The following is an 18,602-nucleotide window of genomic DNA, read 5'->3' on the forward strand; positions in this document are numbered from 1 at the left end:
CTCATTATAATCATTAACTCCTTTTATACACCAGCTGAGCTCAGAAGAAACACATGGGAGAAAAATATAAGGGCAAAAATGGTTAAATATATTTATCATTATTTTCTGTTCCTGGTAGGTTTTGTTGTGGGTTTTTTGGTTTTGGTGGGTTTTTCTGGTGGTTTGTTTTTTTTTTTTTTTTAATTCATAGATACCTTAATACATAAAACTTACTATTTATTAGGAAGTCTTAAAATTAGCTTGATCATTCAACTCCATGAGATGACACTTACATCGCTAAGGAAGAATAAAATGGCTTGACTTACATTAAGGAACATTCAACACAGTGCCTAATTTATTACATTTGTTCTCAAAAGCTTAGAAATTCCTTAAGGTTCAAACGATCACACCTCAACTACATGTGTGAGAGAACAGTTTCAGGGAAAGGAAAAGCTTTCTGTTTGTCCTGTTTGTGTGTTTTCTGGGTAACACCTAGATTTGGATGGGACAGGACTCACTGGTTTTTAGCCATTGAAAGGTCACATTTTTCATTCAAAATAATTTTCTAAGCTCCTGCTAGAGTAGGTGTGTGTGAGCAGCACCTCCAGACAGTAATTTCTACCCCATACATTGGACATCAGCATCACATAAATGACCTCAGGAAGGCACTTTTCCCTCTCCACTGACGCCAAGGCCAGCCTAGTGAGTACCTTGAAGCAGACCCTACCTTTCCGCTAGGTAGGTGAATCTGTGCATCTGTGTCTTTACACATAAACAATAGTTAAGAATTCATATGAAAGGATCCTTTCTACACTACAGATTCATTCAACCCCATTGAGGAAAAAGAGGTACTATTCTCTGTTACTGCAGCTAACGGATTGGTTTTGTGTGTGTGATGTGTATTCGAATTTTTTATTACTGTAGATTTATGTGGTTTTGTTGATCATTAACAAAAAAAAAAAAAAAAAGAAAAAAGACAGGGCCCCAATCTACAAATACATCCCCCATACTTGGGATCTTAAGACTTTAAAAACTGGTCTGCAAGAAAAGAATTTACAGCACTATTAGATCCACAGTCCTGATTTCAGTTCCTAAACCAGGGAGCTCTGACAGCTTTGACTATATTTCTGATCTTTACATCAAATGGGTTAAGTTTGAGAGGGAGAAAGAATGATTCTCCAACTGCTTTATGAGAAAAGTTTAAAACTTTTAAACCTGTCGTGAATAAGCAACCCTAAAACTCTTAAAAAATGGAAACAAGTGCGATAGAGAGTTTTAAGGTTACATACAGTGAAATATTTATTGTATCCACCTGAATTAAATAACATTAGAGAAACAAGGAGAAAGAGCTATGAAGTTCACCTGGCTACAAAGCCACGAAACTAAACCATACACGAACGTTAAAAACAGCAGAGAAACGCAGACCTGCCTCTCCAGGTCTACGAATTTTCTCCAACCGAAAATTCGCGGAGGCGTTTCTCATGCTCTTCAGCTGCGGGACTGATGTTCTGACCCCCATCTCCTCAAGGGCACCCCTGCGCTGCACGCTGCGCTCTCACACGGGAGCACCCCTTTCCCCTGACCATGCCCTCGGCCCCGCAGCGAGGTGCGCTCAAGGGTTGCTCTTCCACCCGGATGCGCACAGCTTCCCCCATCACCTCCCACCCCCTGCTCCCACCGCCCGCGGTCCCCGTCGGGATGCGAGGCTCCCCCGTGCAGGCCAAAGCGCTCCGCTAGCCCTTCGCTCTCCGGGGAGCAGCGGCGGGCAGCCAGACCCCAAGACGAGGGCGCCGGCAGCAGCGTGCGGAGCGCCGACAGGTGCAGAGACGCTCGGGGACGGAGGGCCCCGCGCTGCGAGGGCGCCGGCAGCGGAGCAGTGGGTTCTGCCGGCGCATCCCCGCACGGGCAGGCCGCGGGCGGGGGCGGAGGGGAGCCGGGTGAGCCCATCCCCGCACCGCGGGACGCGCGGCGCCACAGCCACAGCCCCAACCCCAACCCCAGCCCCAGCCCCAGCCCCAGCCCCGGCCCGCTCGGCCCCGCCACGCCGCCGGGCGGCGCCTGCGCACTACGTGCGGCGGCGCTGCTCGCCCGCCTCCCCGGCGCGCTCGCGGGAGCCGGGTCGAGCCGCATCGGGCTGAGAGAGCCCGAGCGGCGGGGAGCGGGAGCACGCGCGCAGCCCACCGCACACCAGCCCCTGCCGTCCCGCTCCTGCGGGAGCCCGCACGGCTCGGGAGGCAGGAGCAGCCCCGAGGGGTCGGTCCCGCCGCTGCGCCCGCCGGCGCCCACAGCAACTTTGCCAGCTGGCTCCGGCCGTTGTCGCCTGTCTCCGGCGCGGTGCGGGCGCTCAGGCGGCGCGGTGATAAGCCCGGCAAGAGTTTCGCAAAGCTCTTAAACACCCTAAGCTGCGCGCAGCAACCCGTGTTTGCCGTGGTTGCAGGAGAGGAGGAATTAGTGTTTGCGATCACTCGAGGAGGGGAGGTGTTTTCCGCAAGGGACCTTTCCTCCCCAATACAGCCACCAACTGTCCGCAGCGGCGGGAGGATGTAAATAGGCAGCACGAGGCCGGTGCGGCTGCTGGCGAGGAGGCAGCGGTCCCGGGAAAGGGCGGAGCGCCGGAGAGGGGTCTTCCCGGCGCTGCACTTGCCACATTAACTCGGCGCGTCGGAGACAGCGGCACAACTTTCCGGGTCTTCCCCGGGAGGCGGCAAGAAGAGGTTCCGTGCTGCTCCGCTCACCGCAGCCCCAACGCCGGCCGCTTCCCGCGGCGGACCCCGGCGGCAGCGGCGTCGCGGCTGCCCTGGCCGCGGCGAGGCGGGTTGTCCCCGGGACCCGGGCGGGCATGCCTCCCACTCCCAGCCCTGCCGAGCGGTGCGGCTGCCGCTTCTGAAGGGAAGCAGGCGAGCCCCGCTGCCTCCCGGCTATGCAGCCACTCCGCGCTCCCCTCGCCCTGCTCTGCCAGGTGCTGGGCGCCTGGGCTGCCTGCGCCCTGGCCCCCGCTGCGGCCGCAGGGCTGCCTGCGTTCCCGCAGCGCGCCCGCTCGCCGCCAGCCCCGACGCCCCTTGCTGCGGGCCGGCGGTGGGCCGCGGCTGTCCCCGGCGCGGCTCTCCCCGTGCCCGGCGGAGCAGCGGGGCAGGGCGGCAGCTGCGCGCCTCGCGGGGCGGCGATGGCCGGGCGACGGCGGGCGCGGAGCAGCGAGCGCGGAGCCGGCGCAGCGGCGGGGAAGGGGGCGGCGGGCGGCCCCCGTTGGCTGCCCCTGAACGGCTCGGCCGGCGGCGACGGAAGCGCCGGGGGCCGCGGCAACGCCACGGGGCGCCGCGCCCGTCTCCGCAACCCCTTCTACCCGCTGACCGAGGAGTCGTACGGCGCCTATGCCGTCATGTGCCTCTCCGTGGTGATCTTCGGCATCGGCATCATGGGCAACATGGCAGTGATGTGCATCGTCTGCCACAACTACTACATGCGGAGCATCTCCAACTCCCTGCTGGCCAACCTGGCCTTCTGGGACTTCCTCATCGTCTTCTTCTGCCTGCCGCTGGTCATCTTCCAGGAGCTCACCAAGAAGTGGCTCCTCGAAGACTTCTCCTGCAAAATCGTCCCGTACATCGAGGTAATGGTGGTGGGTGGGCATGGCTGTAGGGGACGCGGCTCCGAGCACCGCTCCCCGGCGCTTCTCCACCGGCCTTCGCTACCTGCGGGTGACCGCCCTTATCGCTGCCAGCCCGGGAGCGTCCAAGGCGAGGTTGGTCTGGGCTTCCTGGTCTTGCCCGAGGCCCCGCGGGGGCCGGAGGCGGCTGTAACCGCGGCAGGTCCGTAGCATCGGGGGATTTCTGTAGCCTCAGGCTGAGCGCGACTGGCTCTGCCTTCCGTTCGCGCGAGTTCTACCAAACTTTCCCTGCTCCTTGTGATCCTGAAAGGCGAAGATCCTCTCAGAATGAGCTTTCAAGCTTTTTTAGTTTATGTCTTCCGTTTTTCTAAGGTGAAGTGAGTCAGGAAAGCGGATGGAGGGGGTGACTGGGGACAGCTTGTAAGGTAGTTGTAGACAGGACCAGCAATCGGATGTATGTGCTCTTAAGTTGTACTTAAGCGTTCAAAACTTACACTTACTGATTTAGCTTATCTTAAATAATAATAATAATAATAAAAAAGACCCCAGCACGATTTAAATGGCAGCTTCTAGGCAGTTGTTCAGAGGCTCTGTCAGAGAAAGCTCTCAGCCAGCTGGCCGGAGTCCTGCCAGCAGCATTAAGGTTGTCCACCTTATTTATTTGCAGGGTGGTAGCCCATAATTCTGGCTGGCTCTGCTATATTCCCAAAACTTTATGTTCAACATTATTCAGTAACTGAAAGCTGAGGAAATAACTGTTGATTCTCCTGTCCCAAGAATGAGATATAAGGGGAAAACCCAAACAAAATCCACCCCCCAAAACAAACCCCAGGTTATTATTAATACAGAATATCAGTTTCAACAGCACATTGGTACACAGTAATACGTAATTAACTGTCAACCGATATTTTTAAGAGTTTAGAAAGATGTGTGATGTGTGTAGCCACTAAGTTGTCATTACTCCTTTCATATGTGATGCACTTTATTACTGGTGGTATCGGACAAAGGGTGGAGCTGTGCTACGCTTAGATGAATGCAAGGCCAGTAGTATAACACTAAAAACTCAGAGTACACTTAAGCCATTTGCATTTAAGAAGACAAGAAGTAGTAAGTATGTATTTGTTGAGAAACAGGTGGTACTAGGAGCTTTTAAAGTTTCTGAAGTGAATTCTGGGACTGCTTTTTAACCAATAAAATAAGTAGCACTGTTTCAGTTAAAGTGTAACCATTTCAATTAAAGTAGGTAATGTAGATTAAGTGTTCTCAGGACTTTTGTGTAGTTATGTATTTGACACTTCCCAACCTTTTTTTGGGAAAACACATACAAAATAAAAATAATTCTTTGGATGCTGGTTCTAATTAAAGATCAGTAATTGAAATGATGTGCATGGCCATGCTGTTCTTCAGAATTAGTTGTTTATGCTGTGCAGCTTTGGGCACTAAAGATTTTGTCAAACTGAAAGTAATTTCGTGAAATGGAGTTTCTGAAATTCAAAGCTGTAATCTAAAAAACATTCAGCTGCTGCTATGCCCCCTTTGTACTTCAATGACACCTTAATTTTTCACTTTAAAGTTCTGTAGATGTTTAGAATTGAAGTCTTGTTCAAGAACTGGCAGCAATCCAGTCATGATGAACCAGTTGCATGGTGTCTGTCTTAGATTTTATTATTACTGGGGTGTAAAAGTGAAAAATTCTTGTCCCTGAGGAAATGAAATTAATTTATATCTAAGGTACAGATCTGAAAAGATGCAGCCTTGGGGGTTCTGTATTGCTCCCAGAGTTGTATATTTTTCATTCAGTAGTCATTAAATACAATACTCAGGTATGTAAAGTATATTCATTACTCTGGGTGCAGTAAGTAAAAGGCTGGATTTCCCCCTTGAAGTTGTAGCCATGAGTAGCAGATACTGAACACCACTAGTGGATTGTGACCCTCCACAGCTCGCCTCAAGCTTTGCAAGAAGGGCATGGTCCTGCAAATCAGGATTGACCCTGCTGAGACGGCGAAGGCTGTTAAAGCAAAGGTGCCCCACTTTCCTAGTGATGTTCTAACCTCACAGGCATTACACAGAGACACTGACACCACCAGCAGCAATGCAGCTGCAGAGCACATCATGAAATCTGCCCCGTGAGCAGCTGCTGCTCCGTGCTCTGTCAGGGATTGTTCACAGCAGCATGCTCACCTGGCAGCTGAACAACTCTGTCTTCTCACTTGTAACTCACCTGGGCAGGCTCAGCCCCTTCTCTCACAAGTGGGAGGAGGATGAAGTCCTCTTAATGCCTTGAGAATTAAGCTATAGACAGCTTAACCTCTTTAGGAGAGGTTTCTAGACTTTTGTGGAATACAAATAGAATACGGACAAATTTTAAGCTGTTGCCTCTGTTTTCTGTAAGTTAGCCCAGTGTTTTGTTCTTTTAAGTGTCTCTTTGTTCCATGCTTTGCATCTCTTTTTTTCATGCCAGTTCTCCTCTCCCTACACTGTCTAGGGAGCTGTGTCAAACCCAGAGTTGTAGATCCAGAAACTTCTCCCTTTCAAACATCAGAGACCCTTATTGGACTGAGCACTCTGCCGTACCACTTTGTACTTTCACAACTAGGGAACAGAGGGTGTCTGATTATCCAGAGCAAGTGATATGCTGATCACAGCATTTTAACATTATTTAAGCATGCTTTGTACTGTGTTTGAAGGTTTCAAGTGATCTCAGTGAGGAACCTTGAGTTTTCTTATTAGCCTCATGTGGCCAATTGGTTTTTTATTTGTGCTGTTCAATGGGTATTGTGCAGAATTTCAACAAAACATCTGTTGCCAGTGATAACGCATATGCACATGGTCTGGGGAAAATGTTTTATGATACCTTCAAGCACATTTCTCTAGGTAAATGTTGAGCTTCCAGCAGCGGAAAGTCTCCACAGTACTTAATTTATAGGGCAGTTTTCCCATACCTAGTAAAGATCTGTTATGACCAAGTACATTAAGCAGTCATTTCAGTCATATATTATATCACAGTTTGGTCACTTCTAACTACCTTTTAAAGCTGTGTCATGCCTGTGCTTGTGTAAGGAATGCTGTACACATGAGTGAGGAAGAAATTGAGTAAATCAATTCTTCTGTGCTTCTCATGAGGTCTTTAAGTGGTAAGAGTAAACTGATAGAGAATGAAGCTAGCAAAACACATGGCTAGTGGAAGTGGATGAAGTTATCTCCACCAGGAACTTCACTTGACCCTGATGTTGACACTGACCCACAGGGGCAGTTTTAAATGCACTGAAAGGGAATGAAAGGGAATTAGAACAACTGGGGCAGCTACTCAGCCCATAAAGATGTGTGGAGACGTGCTTCTCCTTTGCAGTTTCAATCCTCTGCTCAACAGTCCTTAACATTTTGCCACTTTTCTGCAGGTGGTTCAGCCGCCTAGCTTTAGGCATGCATGGCTGAAGTGTTCACCTGCATACTGTGTTGATGACTTCCATACACTTTGCTCAGTATTGCTCAGACTCGGGAGATACAGGGTAAATGACAATATGAAGACAATGGTTTTGTCTAATTCTGTTCCACAAGCCCTGCCAATGTGGAACCCTTTTCTTTCAGTCTTTCCAGTCTTTCCAGTAAAAGACTGGGGGAAGCAGGGGGAGAAGAGGGGATAAAAAAAAAAAAGAGTACAGAACAATATAGTTCCAGTTCTCCTACTCTCCTACTTGGAGATTTATGCTACACTTTAATAGAAAGAAGTGTGCATGTAGACAAAATCAGTAGTTTTTCACAGCTGTTAAATACAGCAGTCCTGCGAAGTAGTATTTTTATTTTTTATTTAAATGCTGGAAGCCACTAGTGAAGGGGTTAAGTAGATTGTTTAAGGCCCAGAGCAGCTTGCTCAAGATGACAAATGGATTGTGTCAACTAGGACTAGAAATGGCCTTTTGGGCTTTAAAAGGAAGCTTGCTTGAGTTGTGTGCATTCTGCTCTTAGAGGTTACCCTAGAAGCTTGATGAATTTGAGGGGGGTAAATGGAAGTAGGCATCACTTTCTGTGCTGGCAGATTGAGACAAGCTACTTGTAGTGGAGTAAGGATTTGGAATTGGGGGATGGTTTAGAATGAGGGTTTGCAGAGGCTGATTTACTATCCTGTCTAGTCCAGCACAGAGCAAGAATTTGCCAAGGCCAGTGATGGTACTCAGCCCTGCACTGGCACTAATAAATATGAGGTCTTCTGCCTTTTTCGTACCTCTGACAAGGAAGAGAAAGATGAAGTTTGTGGTGTCCTCGTATGGACCTTATCATGCATACGGGGCTGGCTTGACTCTGGAACTGACTCTGAAAGCCTCTGAAATCAGATGCCCAGTCTCTGCATATGCTTTTGGCAATCAATCTGTGGCATCACTCCTGTTTCTGGTGGGTAACTTCCAGCTCAGGAAAGCTATGAAAATTAGTATTCTTAGTGGAAAGCATAAGGATTGATTTGGCCTGGAATATGAATTGCTTTCTTTCCCTGGAGCTGAACCTCCAGGGCAATTTGAGGTCAGGCTTTTTCCTCTTTCTCTCTTTTCCTTGGTAGAGGCAAGTGAGAAGCCATTCTCTGCCTGTTCCAAAGCTGTCAGAGGAGATCCTTATTTCAAGTTTCACTTTAGGGAAGCAAATACTTTTTTTTATGGGAGTTTATAAAAGCTGTGTATTATCTGTCTTTTCTGTATTTTGCTGTGCAGCATCTTCTTTATGTGTCTTCTTTGACTCTAGTCAGAGCTAGGCTCCTGAACTTCTAGTAAGTCCTCTGGGTTGTAGATGAGATCCTCAGAGAGGTATGCAGTTTCAAAGCTTCATACTAGGAGTTTTGTAGGGCAACAGCTGCATATGTCTGTTACTGAGCAGAATATCTTCAGGACTTATTGCAGAGTAAATAATTATTTAAAACAGGAATGTTAATATATCTCTGCCCTTTAGGTATTAATGACATGGTGACAGTTGCTGCCATACTGGCAGTTCTGTCAATCTTCTTTCCTCTGCAAACCCTGTTCTTAGGGACTTATAAGTTGTCCATAAAAATTTGCTTTTGGCTTAAACTTTGCATGTGGCATTTCAGCATGGAACTGCATTTGTGTCAGACTAGGTTTAAAATTGGGTCAGTAATATTGAAGTTACATATGTGTGGGAAGGAAAAAGCAACATCTGCTATCCCGGCACCATTGACTCTGCTCTGAGCAGTGGGATGTCATTTCTCCATATGACAGGATTTTTCTTGCAAAGGAGGAAGAGGCAGATTTTTAGCAGTAGTTCCATGTTGTTAATAATTAGTGCAGGAGTCCCTTGTGTAGCTTGATGAGAATTTGGAGAATGACACTCATTTATTTATTAAAAAAAAGAAAAAGTAAATTAAATTTACTTATATGGTAACATGGTAGATTGTAAACAGAAAAATAAACCAAAATTAAGTCCTCTTGTGTTTTGTGAGTTTTCCAACCCTCTGGATAATAATGTGATGTAGTAATGAGTATTTCCAGTGTCCTGACGACCTGATTGGCTTTTGCTTCCAACAAAATTCAAAAGCAGCTCTTGGAAGTGGATTCTGATTCTGAACACTATCACTCTTGAGTGATAAGGATAAGGATAAGAAACACTGATTTGAGTGTTGATAGTACTACAAAGAAAACAGCCATATAGTACACATTGTTCCACAGGTGTAGGTAATCTCTGTGATAGTAATATCAAGAACTACCATCTTGTCTTCTAGATAATTAAGGTGATGTAGATTTTCGTCCAGGATGCTTAAGCTAATTGCTAATGTCAGAGACATACCCTAGCTCCCATGCTCCTTAGCTACGGAATTACTTCTGCCTCAACTGGGTTGTTTTAAGTAGTGTTTTAACTGAGTAACCCTTACCTATTTTGAAGCATAAACTCATTAATGTTTAATAGCACTTTGTGTAAGAAAAATAGAGATATTTATTTATTTTTGTTCTTTTATAGTAATGACTGTTGTTCTTGGGTTTGGGGGGTTTTAAATGAAAGAACAGAAAACAGAAATCTAGATAAACAATTGAATGATTTCTTTTGCAGTGGGTTGACCTCATATTTTGTGGTAGTCCAATCTTACTACTGGATGCTGGATGCATCCAGTAGTATGCAGTAGGATGCATACTACTGGATGCAAGTGGAGGGTAGCACAAAAATTGCAGGCTATACTAACTTTATCTTAGGCAAAACTGACAAGTCTGCAAGAGCCATCGTGGTATGTTGCATTAACATGCTCTAAATCTATGAAGTCTGATGTGGGTATAGACCAGCTGTAACAAGATGATAGACTATAATGGCTTGGGGGAAGAAATTAGTCATTTATACAATAGTAATGGATATAAAGAGTCTATAGGGTGACACTGATTGCTCAGAGCTAGCAGTCATCAACTTTTTCTGTAGTTCAGCTTTCCTATTACAATGGGAAAATTTTGTGAATACCCATCCTGCTTGTAACAAAGGAAGGAAGAGTGCTCTGTAGTTTAAGAAACTGTTACCAACGTAAAAAAGATTCTGTTTTAGAAAATCCAGCTTCAGCTGGTAGAAGCAGCCATTTCTTACAACTCTTATTTTATCTTGTTCCATATAAACTCAGTCTACATTGTTTCCCCTCACTTCTCCATCAGAAGGTGTGCTCAAGAGTGTGATGCCTGAGATGATTAATGGTCCGTCTCATTTCCAGCTTTGAGTTGCTCATGGCTGGTTGATTCCCATTCTGTTATATTCACTGTCCTTTGGCTTAAGCAATTTTTATATCTCAAGATAGACTTATTTGTAGGTAGTAGTTATATCACTTCTTGATCTTCATCTTACTGAACTGAGTGACCCAACCTCTCTTTTATATATTCACTCACAGAATTTGGTCCTCCTCAACCTTTTCACCCACGTCACCTTTTCTGATCTTGTTTCTGGTTTTGTTTTCATTACCTTTGTCTTGTCAAGCAGATATTAGATAAAATTCAGAGTGTCATTTCCATTGGTGTTGCTCACCATACTGCATCTGCACAGCTTCCCTCGTCAGCCAGAGGCTCTGCTCCTAAAAGCCAGGGCCAAGAGCTGTGGGACCACAGCCAGGAGAAGAAGGAGGACAGGTCAGGGAAAGCCTGGGAACATTTCGGTAATTGTTAGCATTTGTGAAAGGGGAATTGGGTGTGTTGGAGGGACGGAGAGAACTGATGCAATTAAGCTGAGCATTTCATGAGTTTACTGTTGTTCTCTCTGGCCTCAGTTCCCCAAATGAGTTTTGACACAGTTGACTAACAGCTGCTAAGCTAATGACCAAAGGTTTTTGCAGTGTCTCGAAGGAGCATGACGGTGCCCACTAATATCCTTGTCAACGCTTTTAAAGGAGCAACAGTATCAAGAAAGCCTCTTGTAACAATTATGTCATCTTTTGTGGTATATGCTGTAGCTGGTAATCCTTTCAACAGCCCTTCTCTGCCAAGATAGTGCGGGCATCTCCTCAAAGCAAGGGTTACTGCACCACCTCCTCAAAGCAAGGGTTACTGCACCGCTCCTCAAAGCAAGGGTTATTCCACCACCTCCTCAAAGCAAGGGTTATTCCACCACCTCCTCAAAGCAGATTGGTGATCATTCAGTTAGAAACTTGCGGACTTTCTTCATATCATCTAGTAAGAGAAAGGTGTAAACTGGTCATCTTGAATGTCTGGAGTCTGAAGTAGAATCCTTATAGGGACCGTATGGAAATAAATCAGACAACTAAGTGATGAACAAAAACTGCTGAGCCTAACTCCCCCTTGCCTTGCCTCATTTCCTGCCAGGTTGTTGGAATTCAGACTTGTCCTGGGTTCAGCTATAGCAGTCATTTTTCTCCTGCTTAGTAGCTGGTGCAGTGCTGTGTTTTTTTAACTTTCAGCCTGGGAACAACGCTGATAACACCGATGTTTTTAGTTGTTGCTAAGTAATGTTTATTCCAACCAAGGACTTTCTCAGTCTCATGCTTTGCCAGGGAGGAGGGGAAGCCGGGAGGAAGCAGAGACAGGACACCTGACCCAAACTAGCCAAAGGGGTATTCCATACCACAGCACGTCATGCCCAGTATATAAACCGGGGGGAGTTACCCGGAAGGCCCAGATCACTGCTCGGGTCGGGCTGGGTATCGGTCGGCGGGTGGTGAGCAATTGTATCCTCTCCCCTTGTTATTTCACTAATCGTTATTATCATTGGTGGTAGCAGTAGTGGTTTTGTGTTATACCTTAGCTGCGGGACTGCTCTTATCTCAACCCGTGGGAGTTGCATTCTTCCCATTCTCCTCCCCATCCCTCCGGGAGCAGGGGGAGGAAGGGGGGGAGTGAGCGAGCGGCTGTGTGGTTCTGAGTTACCGGCTGGGCTCAAACCACGACAAGACTGCAACAGCATATCAGAAACTCAGCTGTTACAAACAAGAAGAGCACCATTAAACTCCACTCAGCTTCACACTACTTCAGGATTTGTTAATTTGTTCTTTACCTACTCCTCATCAAGTGAATTATCTTCATTCTGTGGTTATTTCAGGGCAGTGTAACAGATTAAAAAGGAAACTTTTCTGGCTTCTTCCACGTTTTCAGCTTAAGCCTAATTATTAGTATGACTGGTATGAAGAAACACACCTAAACTGAAATTGTGTGAACATGCAGAATGCATGTCCCAATTCTCACCCACATAAGCTATGAGCAGCACCCATTGATTTTTCTGACTATTACTCATAGTCCTCAGAATGGAGTAGGTAATCAGACTATTAAATATGCTGCCTTTAATGCAGTATATATCCTTAAATATACTGCCTTTAAGCAAGTCAGCTGGAGTGAATCCCTGTTCATCTGCGTGGGAGTATTTGCTTGTTTTTTGCAAGCTTTTCCATAGCATCACTAACTCCCTTAATCTACAGAAAATAAGAAATCTTTGCCTGTTCCAGAGAAACACTGGCTTTGTTTAGCTTGTTTCGTCAGTAAATCCACAGGAGAGTTTTCAAAGCCCTCTTCCACCGTTCTTAGTTATTTCTTCTTGCTCTGTTTCACGGTCTTAAACCTCCATGTTGTTGGTCAATTAATGTGACAGAACCCCCTAGGTTATGTTTGTTCATGGTAGGCATGTCTTCTTTCATTAGTCCAGCCTTAACAGCTGCAGAGTTTTAATGTCTTAACCACTGTGTAACAGCCTGTTTGCAATGAAATGCTAAAGCAATAAAAGCGTGTGCGTTGGGGGTGGGAGGAGAGGCTCACGTAAGAGCTGAGAGAGAAAAACCTCAAATTTTCATCTGTTCTGCTGATTTTTATTTCAATCCCTGTTCATTCCTGAATCTCAGTTATTTTCCTATCTCCAGCAGTTGTAGAGAACTGACCCTTTTGTTATTCATGTTGGATGTTCTGGCTAAAGGTTTTGCTGTCACTCTAAGGAGTTTGGAGACTGCACACACATTTAAATGTTTTGCAATGAAGTCAATAGTTTTTAATTTAAAAATTTGACCCTGGAGCGATATCTTCATTAGCTAAATTTATCACTTCATTAAGATTTCCCTGTAACTGTAATTTTTCTTTAATGTTATTTATTTTTTTACTATATTTACCAAGCTTTCTTTGAATCTTGTCAGACAGCTTAACCTCCTAAGTGAATAGGTTTGTCTATTAAAAATGTTTACTGTACTGCTTTGTCATCATTAAATATTCCTGCAAGTTAATTAGTAAGAGATTGCATCTTACTCATTCCATCTTTTAGGAAGCTGCTTCAAAGAATTCTCCAGCTAAGCCAATGTCTGACAGTTCTAATCCCAAGAGCCTAATATTTTTCAGTGATATTCAATTTTAGCAGTCTGATATGGCCATTAAATATTGAAGGCCGAAATTAATGATACATTTATATAATTGTGCATAATTGCAGAACTTTTTACATGAGATGCATGAACAGGAATGTTTCAAATTATGGTGGAAATGAGAAAGTATTTTATTTTTTTTAAATTTACCTATACAATTTTTTAATACATCATTGCACATCAAATTTGGGTAAGCAAAATTATAGTGAGCTGCCTAATATTAACCTTGATTTCCCAGTTAATTGCGCAGGCATGTTTTATTCATGATAAAAGTAAGCATTCTTTACATTTATTAGGAATATTATTTATTTTCTTGTGCATCAACACATTTTCAGCACAACACAAGCATGCAAACCCAAGAAAATAAATGAATTAGAATGCAACAGGGCACCAAATCTTTCTTGAATTGAAGTTAATGGGAGTTCTGCTTTGAATTTGAACTGTAGCTCAATTTATTGGAAATAAGATTAGGCCAAAATGTGTATAGTCTTCTTGCAAATTTCTTTTTAGGAAATTCAATTATAAACAGGATAAATGATAGGAAATTATGTTTCATGACAGTACAACATTTCTATTCATGCATAAAATGATGGTTATTAAAGCTAGAGAACATATGCATTGCTGTGTACTTGCTCCTGAACAGTATATAATTGAGAGCTCTGTCCAATCCATTTAAACAACGTTATCATTTAAATCATTTAAACAACAAAATCTCTGCCATTTCTCCTGGCCTGCAGTGTATTGTCCCACAGGATGTTTCATATGAAATTAAACCTAGATTTTCCTGTGAATTTTTTTCTAAAGGAAATGTTGAAGATAGATTATCAAAGCCTGAGTATTATAGTGAAGGTTGGTTTTGCACAGCCTCTGGAAGTCTGAAGATTTTGTATACAGTCTCTTTGAACTCACAGTATGGGATGACTTTATGTGCCTACATCCCATCATAATTTTACTTAAAAGCCTAAGTCCACAAAACCAGCTGTTGGACCCTACTCCATTCAGTAGATGCCCAATGCACAGGGTTCCTAAATTTTGTAGATTTGGCAGTTTTCGATGTTATGGTCCCCTGCATGCTTGATGAGCATGTTATGTGGGCCTAAGTCCATACTTCTGAAGGAAGACTCTCCCATCTCTCCCCTTTTGACTTAAATTCCAATCCCTGTGGTGGAAATGATATTTCTGAAAAACACCTCTTAGAAAAATGAGGGGAGGAAGGGGTTTAGTTTTACCCATTGGTCAGTTCCTCAATTTTTTTTCCACTGGGTGTTGCACAGATTCTTGCACGGGCCTCCGGGAGAGGGTGACACCAAGCTGAAATGAATATGTGCAGGCAGAAAACCAGGAGGATGTATTCTTTTGGGGTGCATGCTGGATAGTTCAGCACTGGAAGCTAAATTCCACCCATGATGCTCCTTTTGATGGTGCTCAACACCACGGTGCTTAACTGTGTCCTACACTAATGCCGCTAAACTAGGTTTTCCTTCACGTTTGTCAGTCAAGGGGCTAAACTTGACTAATGTTCAGAGTACAAATTGAGCTGTCTTGAACTATGAAAGAGCATAGCTTCCTCTTCCAGAGAACAGCTCAATGGTAAAAGCCTTCGCCCAATGTACGATACATTAAAACCCTCTCAGCCTGAGTGAGTTCAGGCCTTCATCTTCCATCTCTAGGATGACTGCCATCAACAGGGGACCAGGGGACTTTTGAAGGAGATGAAGGAAGTTTTCCCACTCCACTGATTAATGGTCTATACCATTATAGCTGTCCTTTTTTTTTTTACCCCTTTTTCCTTTTTTATTGTGGTGGTTATTTTTCCCAGACAGGCTGGATGGGGCTTTGAGCAACTTGGTCTACTGGAAGGTGTCCCTGCCCATGGCAGGGGGGTTGGAACTAGATGATCTTTGAGGTCCCTTCCAACCCAAACCATTCTATGACAGCAGACAGCATCTGTATTAACTCGCATCCCCTTTTCTCCTTCCCAGGTAGCCTCTCTGGGAGTCACCACCTTCACGCTGTGTGCCCTCTGCATCGACCGATTCCGTGCCGCCACCAATGTGCAGATGTATTACGAGATGATCGAAAATTGCACATCGACAACGGCCAAGTTGGCAGTCATCTGGGTGGGTGCACTGCTGCTGGCGCTGCCAGAGGTGGTGCTGCGCCAGCTGGCCAAGGAGGACCCTGAGTACAGCGGCAGCCCGCCCGGGGAGCGCTGCGTGGTCAAGATATCCACCGCACTGCCTGACACCATATATGTGCTCGCGCTCACATATGATGGGGCAAGACTCTGGTGGTACTTTGGCTGCTATTTTTGTTTGCCTACTCTTTTCACTATTACCTGCTCCCTGGTAACCGCGAGGAAAATCAGGAGGGCGGAAAAGGCTTGCACAAGGGGGAACAAGCGACAAATTCAGCTGGAAAGTCAGATGAACTGCACAGTGGTGGCTTTGACCATTTTATATGGGTTTTGCATCATTCCTGAAAACATTTGCAACATTGTAACTGCCTACATGTCCACAGGGGTCTCTCGGCAGACTGTGGACCTCCTCCATCTCATTAGTCAGTTCCTTTTGTTCTTTAAGTCCTGTGTTACCCCAGTTCTTCTTTTCTGTCTCTGTAAACCTTTCAGCAGGGCCTTTATGGAGTGTTGCTGTTGCTGTTGTGATGAATGTATCCAGAAGTCTTCAACAGTGACAAGTGATGACAATGACAATGAGTACACCACAGAACTGGAGCTCTCCCCTTTCAGTACCATCCGTCGCGAAATGTCCACTTTTGCCTCTGTGGGGACTCACTGTTAGTTGACCCTAGAACTTTATTTCCTGTATCTTTTTCCTTTTTTTTTTTTTTTTTTTTTTTACTTCATGTTTTTCTTCTTGAAGCAAAATGATTCCTGAAAACTACTCTGGGAACCAATCTGCTTATTAACAGTCGTGCTTTGGAAAATTGTTTGGTTATTAAAATGAAAGAAAGTGAGAGAAGGGGAGCCAGCACTCAGTTTTAAATCATGGTATTTTGTATGGTGCTAGGATTTTATTATCTGGGAAGGAGAATCCATATCAATCCACTTTTATTTAATTCCATAGTATCTTTTTGATAATCACTGTAAAATGATTATATAGACATTGTGGGGTTTGCAAGATGTTTCATGTGAAAGATGTGGTGGAAAGTATTTGAAGGTAGTTTTAATCCAATTACCGTATGCTATTGTGAGAGGACTTGGACTTCAGAAAATTTATAAAGTAGCATAAAAATAAATGAGGTTTTATTCTTTAACTTCATTATCAATCTGCATTTAATAAAGACACCTATAAGTAGTATTAAATTCCTTTAATAAGTAAAAAAAAATTCTTTGCTTTGCATACAATAATTTAAATGGCCATATTTAATTTACTATTTGTGTACTTACCCTTGGAAGCTATAATTACGGTGTTTAAGGAAGATGGTTATAATGGTATTAGATTTACATGAGTGATTTTTTTTAAATGTACATTACGAAGGTTCAGTGTGCCTCATTGAAAATTTCCTTCTTAACCTGCAGGTATACAAAACCTGAGCTGTTTTGTACTTCTTACAAAGAAGGATTACTTTCTCACTTAAGTTTTGTCTTGTGTGGTTTCAAAATCAAGTTTCTTTCTGATTTGTTATTGGTTTAACATTGAGATTATGTCCTCAGTCTCTGTATGTATAGCTCCTATTGGCTTCAGCAGGAGCCCTGTTGCAGAGAAAAGCATTCTTTTGCCAGAGGTTTGCTGACAATAAATGCAAGGGACTGAAACATGTGGAGAGTGAATTCCTTCTTTTTTAAAAGGTATAAACAAACTTGTATGCTTGGGGCTTGACCCAGAGCCACTGCAGTCAATGGAAAGGTTTCCATCAATTTCAGAGGGCTTTGGATCAGACTGGCATCTCCTATTTATTCTGGGATGTAGCATGAATATTAATCACAAGGGCTCTGTATACCGATTATAAATCACACTGCTCTCACAGAGGCTGCTATTCATGAGCAGCACACAGCTCTGAAGCTGGTTTTGAGAACCACGGTGTGTTTTGCGGGTGGCTTCTTGCTGTCCAGAGGGTTATTAAAATGAGGGTATGTCAATGCTGCCAGCAACAGTGTGATACAGTGAAGTCTAAAGTTGTTATAGGCAAGCTGGGTTGGAGACTGGAAAGTGCCTATCTCTACCAGTGGAGCTTATTTGCTCCGCTTCTTGGCTGAAGCAGACAGGCTGTTCTTGGCAGGCAAGCTGGCTTATATTTACAGGGCACCGAGCTGAAGTGTGGGCACATGCTAAGGAACTGAATTTGTTATAATTAGCTTATATGTTAATATGATTAAATAAATAATAAAATTACAATAGTATGGGCAGAAGTAAAATCACATGCATTTGTCCTTTGAAATTAACAGTGATCATAACTGATGTAGTCTTGCATCCTGATACCTGCCTCTAAATATGTGAAAGAACTTGCTGTAACTTCTGGAAAGGAGTCCTTTTTAATCATTATTTGTAGATTCTGGACTTAATATGTTTAATCTTTGTATCTACTTGGGCAAGCAGTATTTCTTTTTCTTCACCATTTTAACATACAGAAATTTCAACTGAAAAGAATTTGAAATTAATTAATCTGAATATGAATCCAGCATATATGCACTTGAGTTCTTTTTCTGACTTTTGAATCAGACATTGGGCCCTAGCAAAGCAATCTGCTTTAAGCACAGGCCTGAATTTAAATATTTTTCTGTTTAAGACTTGTTAAATTACCTGAGTTTTTTTAAATCCTTTTGTAACATGGTCAATCACTTCTGAAGGTGGGGGAACTATCCCTTCTTTATAAACCCTTCATTGACTTCATATTGTTTGATTACATTTAATAAACTATGAAAGGGATTAAAGAGAAAAGATAAAACCAAAATCTCCTCACTGTGGTGCCTGTTTCTCTTCAAATATTTATTCCCATCTGTGCATTTTGATTTGTACTTTTATTTTTTATGTACCAATGTTTATAAAGAATGGGAATAAAACCTCCCTTTTCGTTCCTTGATGAATTGTTTCTCTCAGGTGCCTTTTCAGTCACAGCATGAGCAGTGGCTCAAGGACCTGGGAAAAGAACAGCAGAATAGGAGGAAGCACTTTTTTATCTTAAAACTTTATATATATATATATATATTAAAAAAAAAATAAAAGAAAATAGAGAAATTACATG

The 18,602-nt window shown here is 43.9% G+C and overlaps 1 protein-coding gene across 1 annotated transcript; it reads left to right on the forward strand.

Moving 5' to 3' along the window:
* The first annotated feature begins 2,899 nt into the window (after positions 1-2,899).
* GPR37 (G protein-coupled receptor 37) lies at positions 2,900-18,311 on the forward strand. The gene is made up of 2 exons (XM_030479183.1): positions 2,900-3,586; positions 15,380-18,311. The coding sequence occupies exons 1-2, from the start codon at positions 2,900-2,902 to the stop codon at positions 16,196-16,198; spliced, it is 1,506 nt and encodes a 501-aa protein (XP_030335043.1). The 3' UTR covers positions 16,199-18,311.
* The last annotated feature ends 291 nt before the right edge of the window (positions 18,312-18,602 follow it).

Source organism: Strigops habroptila, chromosome 3 (genome assembly GCF_004027225.2).
Source record: "Strigops habroptila isolate Jane chromosome 3, bStrHab1.2.pri, whole genome shotgun sequence".
Classification (NCBI taxonomy): domain Eukaryota; kingdom Metazoa; phylum Chordata; class Aves; order Psittaciformes; family Psittacidae; genus Strigops; species Strigops habroptila.